Here is a 12,569-nt window from a genome sequence, read left to right on the forward strand (position 1 = left end):
CATTCATCAAAAAGTCATGCAATTTGTCCCTCAAAACGCCGATATCTTGGACCTGCCAAAATATATATCTAATTCAAGAAGAAAACATTCTAGCCCTGAAAGCAAAGAGAAAGGAAAGAGAAAAAGAAAAGGAATCAAAATCAAAAATAAGCAAAGCCGCTAAAGCAGAACCCTGACTTTAGCTGCGATCCCGTTGCCCTTGTAGTGCAAGAGCTCTCTGTACTTTCCAACCCGAACACCGATATCCGCCACCACGTTCAGTTCCAGATCACCTCCGAGAGCCTTGACCAGAGCATCGTAGCCGATTCCGCTCAAAACCAGATCAACTGGCAAATGCGGGGTCGGCGACAAGCCCGGTGGTATCAAGAAGGGGGTAAAGTAGTCGATACTGCCGATTTTTGTTTCCTTCTCATAAAATGCGGAGGCTTGAACCGAGGTGATCTCTAGGTTCGTTTGGGAAAAGGGGGAGTAGAGGATGAATTCGGCCGTCATTGACAACAGGTGCAGCTAGCAGCACACAGAAGTCAGTCACGTTTGTCGTCAGGAGGATCATCCTCTTTGTTGAAAATAGAGATTGATGTTTTGACAAAAGAGATACACGCTTCTCACTTGTGATGTGAGAGTAACATCTAATGTTCTTGAGGATATGAAATGTCGATGAGAGTAGACAGTACCGTTGCATCTTGTATGAAGTGCGGCCGCTTCTTGGCCAAAATGGGAATCTGAACTGGGAAATCTAATTCGGATAATGCCTCCCCAAGCTCTGGGAGCGCAGGGATTGTTCCCCGGTGGGCTTTGAAAATAACCGTACTGTTGGTTCCTACGAGGGTGGTCAGATATCAAGAAAAAATATTGAAGGCAATCGTTTCTCACCTGAAACGTATCGCGAAAGCAGCTCTCGACCAGCACTCACGCCATTTGGTCCGCCTGATTCCAATGGGCTCCATGCAAGATCAACGTGGATTCCGGAATTGATACCGGGCACAATCGAGACGTCTCGAGCAGTGACACGAGCCAATTTTGTTGCATTGTACACCAAAACAAAGTCAACCAATGGGACCGTCGCAGAATACCGTGTTGGATTTGTAAAGTTTATCCTAGTATTCATAAGCGCAGAGGATTCAGTTGTGGACTCTATATCCATGGTCTCTACTCGGGGAAGCAGCTCGTCAATTGAACCACCAAATGGGGCTACCAAGTGATCAGCTCATAATCTCAATATAATCTCAAGATAGAATAGAAGAATACTCACAGCCGACGCTCACGTTTCCTTCCGCCGGTATTTCACGCACGGCAAACCGACCCAGCCCGGTAGAGATCTCTGCATCCACGGCTGCAACAAGGTGTAGTTCCACTGGTTTTCCACCGAATATGAGGTTTTGGATGACATCGGTGAAAATTTGGCTGTCGGTAACTCGTAACGGTGCATCTTTCATGGCAAATTCCACAAGCATTCCGGGAGAGCCATCAGTACCATTTACCATGGTCGAATTTGCGGGATGCCATTTGGGCAATTCCAGGACGCCAAACTTATCTCCCTTATAGTACACATCTGCATTGGCACGGACATGTGGAATGTCCATGTGAATATTCACTTGTTTCGGCATACCAACAAGAACCTTCATCAAAGCAGACACCTTTGGCTGAGCTTCGGGCGTTCCTGGCTCCGCCAGGGGACTGGGAAGAGAAAAATGAACATTGGACGTGGTAAACTTTTTGACAAGACCATCCAAGACGTGTCCTGTGAATGGCAATGGCACTGTAACACTGTTGAGAAGATCGACCATCCACTCAGGGGTGTGGAGCGATGGAGCGTTGGCTCCACGAACATAGATTGTCGTTTTGAGACCGTGAGTATAGCTCTTGACGAGGAAGTCCAGAGGCGAGCTTTTCTGCCCCGGACAAGTTCTGGTCAACCTATCAGACAGGCCCTGAACTAGGCCACTGACATTCATGTTGGTCAGCTGCCCAGGAACTATTTGGACCTCTTGAGTCTTTGCGTCGGCAACAGTGATATAGGGCTCGCCCGGCGAGCAACTTGGGACAAGAACATCGAAACCCAATTCAGGAATTCGAAGTGTGAATGGGGAGTCAATTGAAGCAGAAAGGGAGACGTCAACTGCCATCCCCCTTCCAGTAGAAGAACCCATCTCATGCACATCAACATGATTGATTTTGACTTGTGGCAGAGCAGGGAAATCACTCTCTACAAATCTCATTAGCAAATTTGATTCAAACTAGCAATAATAATTAGGGAATCGACAAGACGAACCTTCGAATGTCACATCATCTGACAGACTTTGTACTCCAAGATTCAATAGACCGGACTTGAGATGCAACTGTGTCCGGCCCTTGATTCGTAGGCGGCCGAGTCTCCCTTCCAGCCAGTCCAGGGCCACTCCCCGGATACCATGGATGTCACCAGCCGACAGATCAGCCATAAAGTCGACGTGGTTCTCATGGCCATTCCGGACATTCACCTTGATCGAGGGCAAGGTAGCAATTCCAACGAGAACATTGCCATATTCTGGCAGGTATATCTGCACTTCCGACTCACCGGTTTCGACCATGCGTGCAATCCAGGTTGCGAAACGACCAATATTCCGAACAGGTCTTTTCTGCACCCGGCCAGCATCGAGCACCAAGTCACCCTGCACTCTTGTTCGAAGACCATCTGCAGTTGCTGAATCAATGGAAATATCCGTAGGTTGAAACACGGTAGCTTCCTTGACATATTGCTTCACTACTGCGGGGGCGACAAACGCAAACACAAGAACTGCCAAAATCACCAGAACTATGATGAGGGGCAAGATCATTGACAATCGTAGTCTATTCTTCTGTTTCCTTGGGCCTCTTTCGGGGGAGCTAGCTCGAGACGTGGGCGAGGATATCGGGATTGGCTCGCAGATGCCGTATGCCAACTCATTGTCACGACGTATCAAAAGCGGCGTGGATTCGGAGGACAATTCAAACGATCGGGCTTGCTGATCCGGGCGAGATGAAGAGGATGGCCTCGTAGAGGATGGAGGATGAGGAGATGGAGTTCTGGAGCCTCTGTCCAGCAGAGGTTTGCCGGCCTCGTCAGCCATGATGGCTGGGACGCGGTGAAATGGCGGTATTTAACGGAGCTGCAATAAATAGTATGGAGATAGCGAGTGGAGTTGGGGGCGATACAGATGAGAAACAGGAATATGGATGAGTTTAAATGTATATACTATATAAGATGAGAATAGAAGGATGAATTCAATGACGAGGAGGATGCTAATGACCAAAAGGATGATGAATGGAGGAGAGAGAGGATGATTCCCATCGACGTAACTGAAGGCGGAGAAGCCCAGAGTGGATCTCCTCCGGGGCCTAAAGACGAGGTTATTTATTATCCCGCACCAGCAGATCACCGTCTCAATTATTTATTGTCCAGAATTTTTCGCCTGACTCATTTTTCTTCTTTCTTCCAAGTCTCAGGCTGTCTCTCTTCGTTTGTTCCTTTTCCCCTACTTCTTTCTCCGCCAATTGTGTCTCTGGTCCTTTCCCATTGCTTTACGCAAAGCATCCGTTTCACCATGATGGCCGCTCGTTATGGCTCCAATCTTCGCCGATCCATTCCTTTGAATAAGGTCTCCTGGCGACAATATTCCTCTCAGACGACTCCTCTGACCTCTCCGTTCGCTCCCCGTCACCTCCTCTCCATCGCAGACCTTACACCGACCGAATTCGCTGCTCTCGTGCGCAATGCCTCCTCCCACAAGCGAGCGATCAAGTCGGGGTCCATCCCCCAAAACCTGCTCGGGGCTCTGTCCGGGAAAACCGTGGCCATGATGTTCAACAAGCGAAGCACCCGGACGAGGATATCGACTGAAGGCGCTGTGACGCAGATGGGAGGACACCCGATGTTCCTGGGCAAAGACGATATTCAATTGGGGGTTAATGAGTCATTGTACGACTCTTCGGTGGTGATCTCGTCGATGGTCTCTTGTATGGTGGCCCGTGTCGCTAAGCATTCCGACGTTGCCGACCTTGCGAAGCATTCGTCTGTGCCGGTTATCAATGCCCTCTGCGACTCGTTCCACCCGCTGCAGGCCATCGCCGACTTCCAGACCATGTACGAGACATTCGAATCCAAGGCCCATCATTTGTCTAGCTTGGGCCTTGAGGGATTGAAGATTGCCTGGGTTGGTGATGCCAACAACGTCCTGTTCGACATGGCCATTGCTGCTACAAAGATGGGTATCGACGTGGCCGTTGCTACGCCCAAGGGCTACGAGATCCCCGCTCACATGCTGGACATTATCAAGCAAGCTGGTGAGGGGGTCAGCAAGCCCGGAAAGCTGTTCCAGACCAATGTGCCTGAAGAAGCGGTCAAGAAGGCCGATGTCCTGGTGACCGATACATGGGTGTCTATGGGTCAGGAGGAGGAGTCGATCAAGCGCATGAAGGCCTTTGAAGGCTTCCAGATCACCCCAGAACTCGCCAAACGAGGTGGTGCCAACGATGGATGGAAGTTCATGCACTGCTTGCCCCGACACCCCGAAGAGGTCAGCGACGAGGTTTTCTACAGCAAGCGGTCGTTGGTCTTCCCCGAGGCAGAAAACCGGTTGTGGGCTGCGATTTCTGCACTAGAGGGATTTGTCGTTAATAAGGGAAAGATTGAATAGTTAAAAGCATAATAATGAAGGAGAATTTTTGCTTTTTTTTTTCATTAGACATGAATGAAGTAGTATTTCTTTAATCTTTTATGCATCGATTTTATATCACATCGCTTCTTGCATTAGATATGTAGACTTGCAGATAATTAGATATATATACGGGTTAAATGAACATTAATTTAGTCTAGGAAGATTGATATATGAAGTTGGAGAAAGATAATAGTATAAGTGCCATCATGATGATTATATATTGTCGGTCTCCAATGCGAACCCCGAATTCCCCGCAATAAAAGACACCAACTCCACATAATCTCTGCCAATGTAGATGCGACAATATCAAATAGACAAAATATATATACCTTGAGAACTGACCTTCAGTAAATCCTTTGACAAGCATTGAAGCAGGAAAAAATAAATTAGTGATCGGCGTTTGCCCGCTTTTCACATGCCAAAACACTGAAAAGCATCCCTACTTTCTCAGGTGGAGAAGCTCGATCCGACCTCTTTCCTTCATCTTCAATCGGTCGTCCATCTTTCACTTTCATCACACTCTTCACAATGAATGTAAGCTTCCTATTGATTTATCAGAGACTGCAGTGTTTATATCTTTGCTAACTGAATATAGTCCAGTTCTTCTCATGGCGGCTTTCGGTCTCGCCGCTCTTATCCTACATTGAACCATGTTTCGCTCACTCCCCTTACGCCTCGATTCCCCATCGACGACGATGTAGAACCCGGGGACTACTTTTCACCGCGGGTCAACGAGAGCTCCGGTGATAATTCACCAGGCGCATACAGCAATCAACACAGAACTTCATATCTTTCTAGCTACTCAGTTCCAGGAACTCCAGGCGTCCTTTCACATTCCCGCAGCGAATCCCGACATATTCGCAGCAAGAGCTCCAGTCGTACACATCTGAGTGACACGAATTTGCAAAGTCAGGATGTAGCCCAGCCGATTCATCACAGTGGAAAGAAGAAGCGATCCGTTGCACCACAACCACAATGGTCTGATTCGGCCCATCGACGTTCCGACTCGGAGTGGATGCTTCGTGCTGGTATTGCGCTTGCGTCGTCGACTCGCGAGGAAAAGGGCCAGAGCTGGCTAGCGAAACGGGAGAGCTCCACTAGTCTCGTCTCGGAGACATACTATGACACTGGCGGTAGGAAGGGTAGTAGGCGATCTCGATCAGGGATGTCAACACCCGCTGCCAATACTCCCCATTCCAGACGGGGGTCACGATCCCTCGCGACTAGCAGGAGAGGCAGTCGACCTGATCTCGGCCTAACCATGACCGGCATTGATGTCAATAATGGGTTCCGCCACGCAAATTCCAACATTCCCAGTCCCGCGGGGGATGTCCGAGCCTTCGTCCCAGATTTTGTAGACGAGCGAATCCGTGCTGAGATGGCCTCTATCCAAGGTGACGAGTCAGCGTCTTTCTCATCCGAGTACTCGGACTCAGAGGATGAGATCGATGAATTGGAGTTACAAAAACTGACTCGGGAGAGGGGCTTTGGGCTGGGTAGTTGGATTGACCGTGTAGTGGAATGGACTCTATTTGGGACTGATGAGGGACCGCCCTCAATACCCCCAACTGTCCGTTTTCAAAACCAACCCAGTTATGAGGACCGGGTGGCAGAAGACAGCCACTCTGCTTCCGAAGATGAGGACAAGGATGATGGCTCTTCAGTCGGGACCATCGAGGATAACGACAGCACTTGCACAAAATTTGAGGATGTTTCAACAGCGATAGAGAGACCCGGGGAGCAGGGCGGCTGGGAAGATGCAGGATGGCTGTTTCGAGTTGCGAAAAGGGCATTGTTATTATGAGCTTCGGACTTCCAGCTGACTTTAGTTGATTCTTTTCTTGTTCGATCATTGTTCGATCGGTTTGACATCGATATCACGTGTATATGACCTTATAATTGAATACCTGGCTCGGCTAGTAGTCAGTCTCATCTCTTAAATAGCGAAACAAATATATAAACCGTCAATGATAAATATCGCTACTTGTAACAAGATCCTATTTGGATTCTGAGCTATCTAATCAGTAACTTAGCCTCCACATATCATAAGACAAATGTTGGGGTTTCTTTCTTTTTTTCTTGTTTTCTTTTTACTTGACACATAACCTGGCCTGTGAATGTTGCAGTATATAGACGGATCCCCCGAGAACAAAATGGAAATTGCCGGCCGTAAAACAGAAAGAAAATCGGAAGGGTATTCAAGACAGGTAGATGGTGCAAAAAAACATCGTTGGAGTCAGCTAGCGCAAGATTCACGGGAGCTTCCAAGTGCTAGTTGCAGTCGAAAGGGGAAATATTAAAGCATAGGAAGATAAAGAAAAGCAAAGGAGAATAAAGAAGGACGGGTCTATTCTTGACCGTTTCGAAAACAAATAATATGGTGCAATCTGAAAGAGCAGGAAGACGGTAAAAAACAATGCCCTTAAAAAAACAATGGGAATCTAGGAAAGGATCGAAACGATTGCTTTGGTTTCCAGAAATATGACAACAAATAGAAAAGAAAGAAGATAAAAAATAAAGTATTCTCCTTTGCACACTGTAAACGCCAATCTGACCCTCAACTCTCTAGTTTCATGCAGTAGGTATCATGATCGTATCATACGTGGATGTGCGCGGTCGAGGATTCGGACCATAGCTTTTTTTGGAATGGGATGCGGAGCAATTTAATTGCCCGGGCAGTGGTGATAGTGGTGGTGGGTGATGGTGATTGTGGGAAATAAATGTGACATGTCGTCGGGTATGAATAAGTGGGCAGTTTCACCAAGGCCCGACCTTGACTGGAGTGCCGAGTCCATACGTTCCAGACAGAAGCTGCTCTCGGATAGATCCAAATTCATTCCCAACGGGGTTTCCATAGTTTTGGGTATCCGGTCCATGCATCCAGCCCAGACTGGACCCGAGTTCGTTCACGGCCGCCTGCATCTTGCCTCCAGAGTTCTGGTTGTGTTTCGCCAGTTTCTGATCCCAGCCGCCGTATTGTAGCTGAATGCCACCTCCGCGTTTGCCTGCTTCTCTGATCACCAGGATCCAAGCCTTGCATATTTCATCGTAGGCAGATTCTCGTTCTATATTGTTGTGTGGCGTACTCCATCGAGGCAGGTTGTGAATAATATCGGTAGCACCATCCAAGTAGCTCAGGGAAACGGAAGCCTGCGACTCATGGGGAGGCAAGAAATGTGGCGTGAAGTCACTCAAAGCATCTAGGAGGTCGCTAAGAGGCTGCCGTACTCGGTTGTATGCGTAGTCGGATCCAGGGCTGCCACCCAGGGGGAAGGAGGACTGCAAAGTAGACTGGTAATTTCGTAGAACTTGAAGTGCAGAGCCGACGCTCGGTCGAGGAGATGTATGCACCACTTCGTCGACTAGATCGGGGTGACGCTCGCACATGGATCGTAGAACCCCTCGCAGGGCATCTGTGTCGAGGGTTTCGAGTAAACGGGGGAGAGCGAGAGGTCTGCCAAAGACATTCGGTCGGGCACGTTTGTAGATCCGGCCAGCGGGAAGAGCTCGAGGTGTGAGGGCGGGAGAGTTGGTAGGAGAAGCAGACATCCGTCCGTCATGATCGTTGCCATCATCATCGGCCTTCCGTTTGCGGCTGGAGTAATGGTGGGTTGGGGTAGACACTAAAGAATTTCTCAGTTAGTTATCATTCTATCACAAGCATCTACGTCCAGTCGAAGGACGACCAACGGCAACCCAAGAGGAAGATCCTTACTTGAACGAGAGGGAGAGAGACGAGGATGTTCGTAAAAGTGTGGAGGCACAGGTGGTGTAGCCACCAGACTGTTCATGATGGCCCACAAACAGCTGGACAGCAGAGAAATAGGAGAGATGGATGAGTGAATTCAAGGTCGGGGATTCGTGAAGAAGGATAAAATGTACACGAGAAGGCGGAAGGAAAGGAAGCAAGGGAAGGACAGGATGGAGGATAAAGGAGAGAAAGAGAGTTGCAGTGGTGGGGAGAAGAGAAGAAAGTCAGAGAGAAGCGGTGGACGGCAGGCAAAGGCGGGTTGCGGGAGGCAACGCAGTCCTTCAGTGCAGGTTGGGTGGTTTTCACGGCACCCGTTTACAAGAAATAAGCTATGGATGTATTGATCGTCTAGATTATATTTTCATTTCTTTGCTGTTTTTTTTTCTTTTTACATCGGAGCTATCACAATGATGGTAGGGGGAAGGAAAAAGAATACTCGTTCCCAACCAGGAGTGGCAAAACAACAGCACAACCAACAATGAGACCTTTTTATACCCAAACGCCAGGGGACATGCGACACCAATGAAAAGAACCACACAACACAGATTGTCTTACTACATGTGGATAATGATGGGTAGAAAAAAAAAAGAAATGGAAAAGAGATTTTTACAGGTACAACGACTGGGCGGCAACGATGTCCCTGCGTACCTTGGTCAAGGCCGTCTCGAATTTACCCTCCAATTCTTCGCTGCCCATCACCTTGGCGGCCTGCGCCATCTGTCGCAGACACTCCTCCAATCGGCGGAAGACGCGAATCAAGCTGCCTTCGTAGACATCGGTCATTTTGCTGCAGTAACACGTTAGCTTCAGCGACAGGGTAGGCACAATAGAGTAAAAAACAACGTACCAAATATCAGCAAAGGATTTGCCGTTTGCCCATTCGTAGATAACCTCCATCAGCTCCCAGTGGAAACTCTGCACATATTCCTCTTCATTCACAGCCAGCTTGGACTCCTGAGAGACCTTGGCGACAATTCGAGCCTGCGCTTGAATGTCCTTGAGTGGTTTGGCAAGCTCGTCTCTTGTCAAGGCAGGAGTTTCTTTCGACTTCTCCTCAAAGACGAAGACGCTTATTACTGATGCGACTTGCTCAGGTGTGAGCTTATTGAAGAATCCGTTGAAAAGAAGCTCGCTAAGCATCAACTCATCACCAGTACTGATTTCACAGGCAACTCGTGCCTTCAGTTGCACGACTTCTGCTTCGTTAATAAATCCAAATCGACGCAGCACTCTCTTGCGACACTTGAGCTCATCAAGTTGCATAATTGACATGGCATCCGTGATCTTCTTCTTCGTAGCTTTGATCTTGGTGCCCAATTCCACCTTCTCTGCATACTGCTCGTACAGTTCCGACAACCGCGGCGAATTGTGCAAAGGATTGGACAAAAGACGGGACTCAATAACTTCGATTTTCTAATTTGTAATTAGCATGGAATGAATTTCCCTGATAAGACAGAAAATCACTTACTCTTAGTAGCTTCTTGAAATTCTCGCCTTCGATATTCATGTTTTCAATTGGGTCAAGCACAGGAACCCCATCGGGGAAGCGTCTGTGTACCTCATCCAGGTTTTTCCTCATTCCGTTTTTCGCGTCTTGCGAATGCAGATCTTTCGGCAGGAAAAGGCGGATATGACCGATGGCTCGAAGACAGCTGAGCGTGATTGGCACAACCTCCATGCGAGAGTTTTCATTCTCCTTGGGCGGTCTGACACCCGCCGGAAGATCCTCAAACGTCTTGGTGCCTATGGATGCTCCGTCGGCAACCTTGAGTAAAACATCCGCAATGAACTTTTGATGAGCAGTCAACTCTTCCGCTGGGTTCTTCGAAGGTTTGCGTTGCTTGAAGTTGACGAGAATTCCCCAGCCAAAGTCTTGGTCTTTATGCTTGATGTGCACCAAACGTCCGGGCTGGAAAAATGATAGACAGTGGTCTGGGTGGCTTATGACTGCTTGGACGTCGTCTGTGAAACCATCAAGCTGCTTTCTAAAGTCATAGTATTCTCGAATGGTTCCTTCGTCGGCGATGCTCATGTTGGCTCTCTTGTCTTCCAATTCATGAAGCTCTGTCTCAGGTTAGTATGCATGACGCACATCATCGACCCGAAAACACACTTACCCTTTTCAAGGCCAGCCACACCCGCAGTGTTCTGGAACTGGTAGAAGCATCTCTCTAGCATGAATTCGGGCGAAATGCCTTCAACGCGCATAAGATTCAGAATCATATTGTAGCCTAGGTGGAAAGCCGAATTAAGTCGATCTTGTTCACCACGAACAATCTCCTTTGCCACAGCAGGGTCCATCTCTTCCCCAACCATCATGATGACAATACCTCGGTCATCGAGACCTCTTCGGCCAGCACGACCAGACATCTGAACGAATTCTGATGGTGTCACCCAGCGTTGACTGAACCCGTCGAACTTCCGAACACTAGTAAACACCACGGTCTTTGCAGGCATGTTGAGACCGATGGAGAACGTCTCCGTGGCGAATAGAACTTTGATAAGACCTTCTTGGAAAAGAATCTCAATAGTTTCTTTGAGAATAGGGAGGAGACCAGAGTGATGGACACCAATACCTCTCCGGAGAAGGGGAAGAATGTTTTGAATCTGTGGCAGGTTCCGATCCTCTTCAGACAGCATTTCAATCGCACTGTCAAAGACCTTGGAAACCATCTCCTTCTCCGAATCGTCGTTAAACGCCAACGAACTCATATTCAGAGCACACGATTCGCATTCGCGTTTGCTGAAACTGAAGACAATGACGGGGTTCAGGTTTTTGATCATCACCATCCGAACGATCTTGTAGATATCAGCTGGCCCTTCCTTACCACCCTTGTTAAGCTTCTTATCTTTGCCCTTTCCTTTCCGCTTGGCCAGAGCATCTGCTGGATCATCGCCCTTCTTGTCTGCAATGGAGCCCATTGCCTTCTGGAAGTTCTCCTCGCGGAAAACGCCCTTCTCGTCAACAATGAGATGTATGCCTTCAGCGCCTGCAGGAAAGAAATAGTGCTGGAGGGGCGTCGGTCTGAAATCTGTGTAGACGACGTGACACGGCTGGTTGTGCATTTTTGTAACCCACTCGGCGAATTGCATGGCGTTCGGGATTGTCGCAGACAAGAAAACATAGCGAACCTTATCTGGCAGAAGAATAATAGTCTCTTCCCAAACAACACCACGAGCTGGATCCGTTGTTAGTAAAACTGGGTACCAGTAATAGCTGCGCGGAACTTACTGGCATCTCGCATGTAATGAATTTCGTCAAAGACCACCCATGCGACTTCACGCATAATTTCAGAGCCACGGTACAACATAGATCGGAGAATCTTGAAGAGCAAAACAGTCAGTTGGAAATATTCCCGACAATCCCAGAAAGGAACACTCACCTCTGTAGTCATGACCAGGCATGTAGCTGTTGGGTTGATTGTGACATCTCCTGTCATCAGACCAACATCTCCAAAGTCCGCAGCAAATTCTCGGTATTTCTGATTGCTCAGCGCTTTGATGGGACTGGTATAGATAACCCTTTGGTTGTTCTTCAAACTTTGAGCGATAGCATACTCTGCGACCACTGTTTTTCCGGCACTGGTATGGGCTGAAACAAGCACACTCTCCTCTCTCTGGATTGACGAAACTGCGACTTGCTGGAACGGATCAAGTGTGAAAGGCCACACCCTTGCTGGGTCTTCAGGTTGTTTGTGTTGAGAAATTGGCACATATGGATAGTTTGGTGGAATGGCAACCTGGTGTCGAACCTGATGCGAAAGGACGACAGAAGATTCATCTTTGGTCGCCTGAAGACCTGCAGATCCTGCAATCTCACGCTCTTGTGCCGTTTCAAATTCGTCTGCGACTATAGGCTCCGGTTCCGCCTCGAGTCGCGGCCGCTTCGTTTCGGGCTGCTGTTCCTTGTTGTCTGTCACTGGGGCCTCGGTTTCCTCCTGCTCAGCCTCTACAGCAGGCGCATCGGGAATGTCAACATCCTCCTTGACCTCTGGTGCTGTGCCATTGTCCTTCACATGTCCATTCACCTGGCGCTTCTTGCTCTTGTCTTTCTTCGATCGCTTGGGCGCTGCGTCGGAAGGCTTCACAGCCTGAGGCTGGTCATCGAAAACATCGAATAGCTCGTCCATATTCGGCCGAAT

The 12,569-nt window shown here is 48.5% G+C and overlaps 5 protein-coding genes across 5 annotated transcripts; 2 read left to right on the forward strand and 3 right to left on the reverse strand.

Annotated features, from left to right (window-relative positions):
* Window positions 1-159: 159 nt before the first annotated feature.
* ASPWEDRAFT_100994 (uncharacterized protein) lies at window positions 160-3,089 on the reverse strand (the record flags this gene model as incomplete). The annotated part of the gene is made up of 5 exons (XM_040827347.1): window positions 160-507; window positions 675-820; window positions 874-1,191; window positions 1,253-2,206; window positions 2,273-3,089. The coding sequence occupies 5 exons, from the start codon at window positions 3,087-3,089 to the stop codon at window positions 160-162; spliced, it is 2,583 nt and encodes an 860-aa protein (XP_040694812.1).
* Window positions 3,090-3,563: 474 nt separating this feature from the next.
* Window positions 3,564-4,655, forward strand: argB (ornithine carbamoyltransferase; the record flags this gene model as incomplete). The annotated part of the gene is made up of 1 exon (XM_040830115.1): window positions 3,564-4,655. The coding sequence occupies one exon, from the start codon at window positions 3,564-3,566 to the stop codon at window positions 4,653-4,655; it is 1,092 nt and encodes a 363-aa protein (XP_040694813.1).
* Window positions 4,656-4,930: 275 nt separating this feature from the next.
* On the forward strand, window positions 4,931-6,637 carry ASPWEDRAFT_247174 (DUF3984 domain-containing protein). The gene is made up of 2 exons (XM_040832654.1): window positions 4,931-5,210; window positions 5,272-6,637. Exons 1-2 carry the CDS (start codon window positions 5,205-5,207, stop codon window positions 6,478-6,480), a joined length of 1,215 nt encoding a protein of 404 aa, XP_040694814.1. The 5' UTR covers window positions 4,931-5,204; the 3' UTR covers window positions 6,481-6,637.
* A 391-nt stretch (window positions 6,638-7,028) lies between these two features.
* On the reverse strand, window positions 7,029-8,708 carry ASPWEDRAFT_247215 (cut8/STS1 family protein). The gene is made up of 2 exons (XM_040832656.1): window positions 8,392-8,708; window positions 7,029-8,299 (listed from the first exon to the last, which is right to left on the reverse strand). The coding sequence occupies exons 1-2, from the start codon at window positions 8,465-8,467 to the stop codon at window positions 7,434-7,436; spliced, it is 942 nt and encodes a 313-aa protein (XP_040694815.1). The 5' UTR covers window positions 8,468-8,708; the 3' UTR covers window positions 7,029-7,433.
* A 325-nt stretch (window positions 8,709-9,033) lies between these two features.
* On the reverse strand, window positions 9,034-12,557 carry ASPWEDRAFT_100680 (ATP-dependent RNA helicase MTR4; the record flags this gene model as incomplete). Its single annotated transcript, XM_040827322.1, has 6 exons — window positions 9,034-9,214; window positions 9,275-9,840; window positions 9,896-10,491; window positions 10,545-11,606; window positions 11,660-11,750; window positions 11,811-12,557. The coding sequence occupies 6 exons, from the start codon at window positions 12,555-12,557 to the stop codon at window positions 9,034-9,036; spliced, it is 3,243 nt and encodes a 1,080-aa protein (XP_040694816.1).
* Window positions 12,558-12,569: the final 12 nt, after the last annotated feature.

This window comes from Aspergillus wentii, assembly GCF_001890725.1.
Source record: "Aspergillus wentii DTO 134E9 unplaced genomic scaffold ASPWEscaffold_1, whole genome shotgun sequence".
Classification (NCBI taxonomy): Eukaryota; Fungi; Ascomycota; class Eurotiomycetes; order Eurotiales; family Aspergillaceae; genus Aspergillus; species Aspergillus wentii.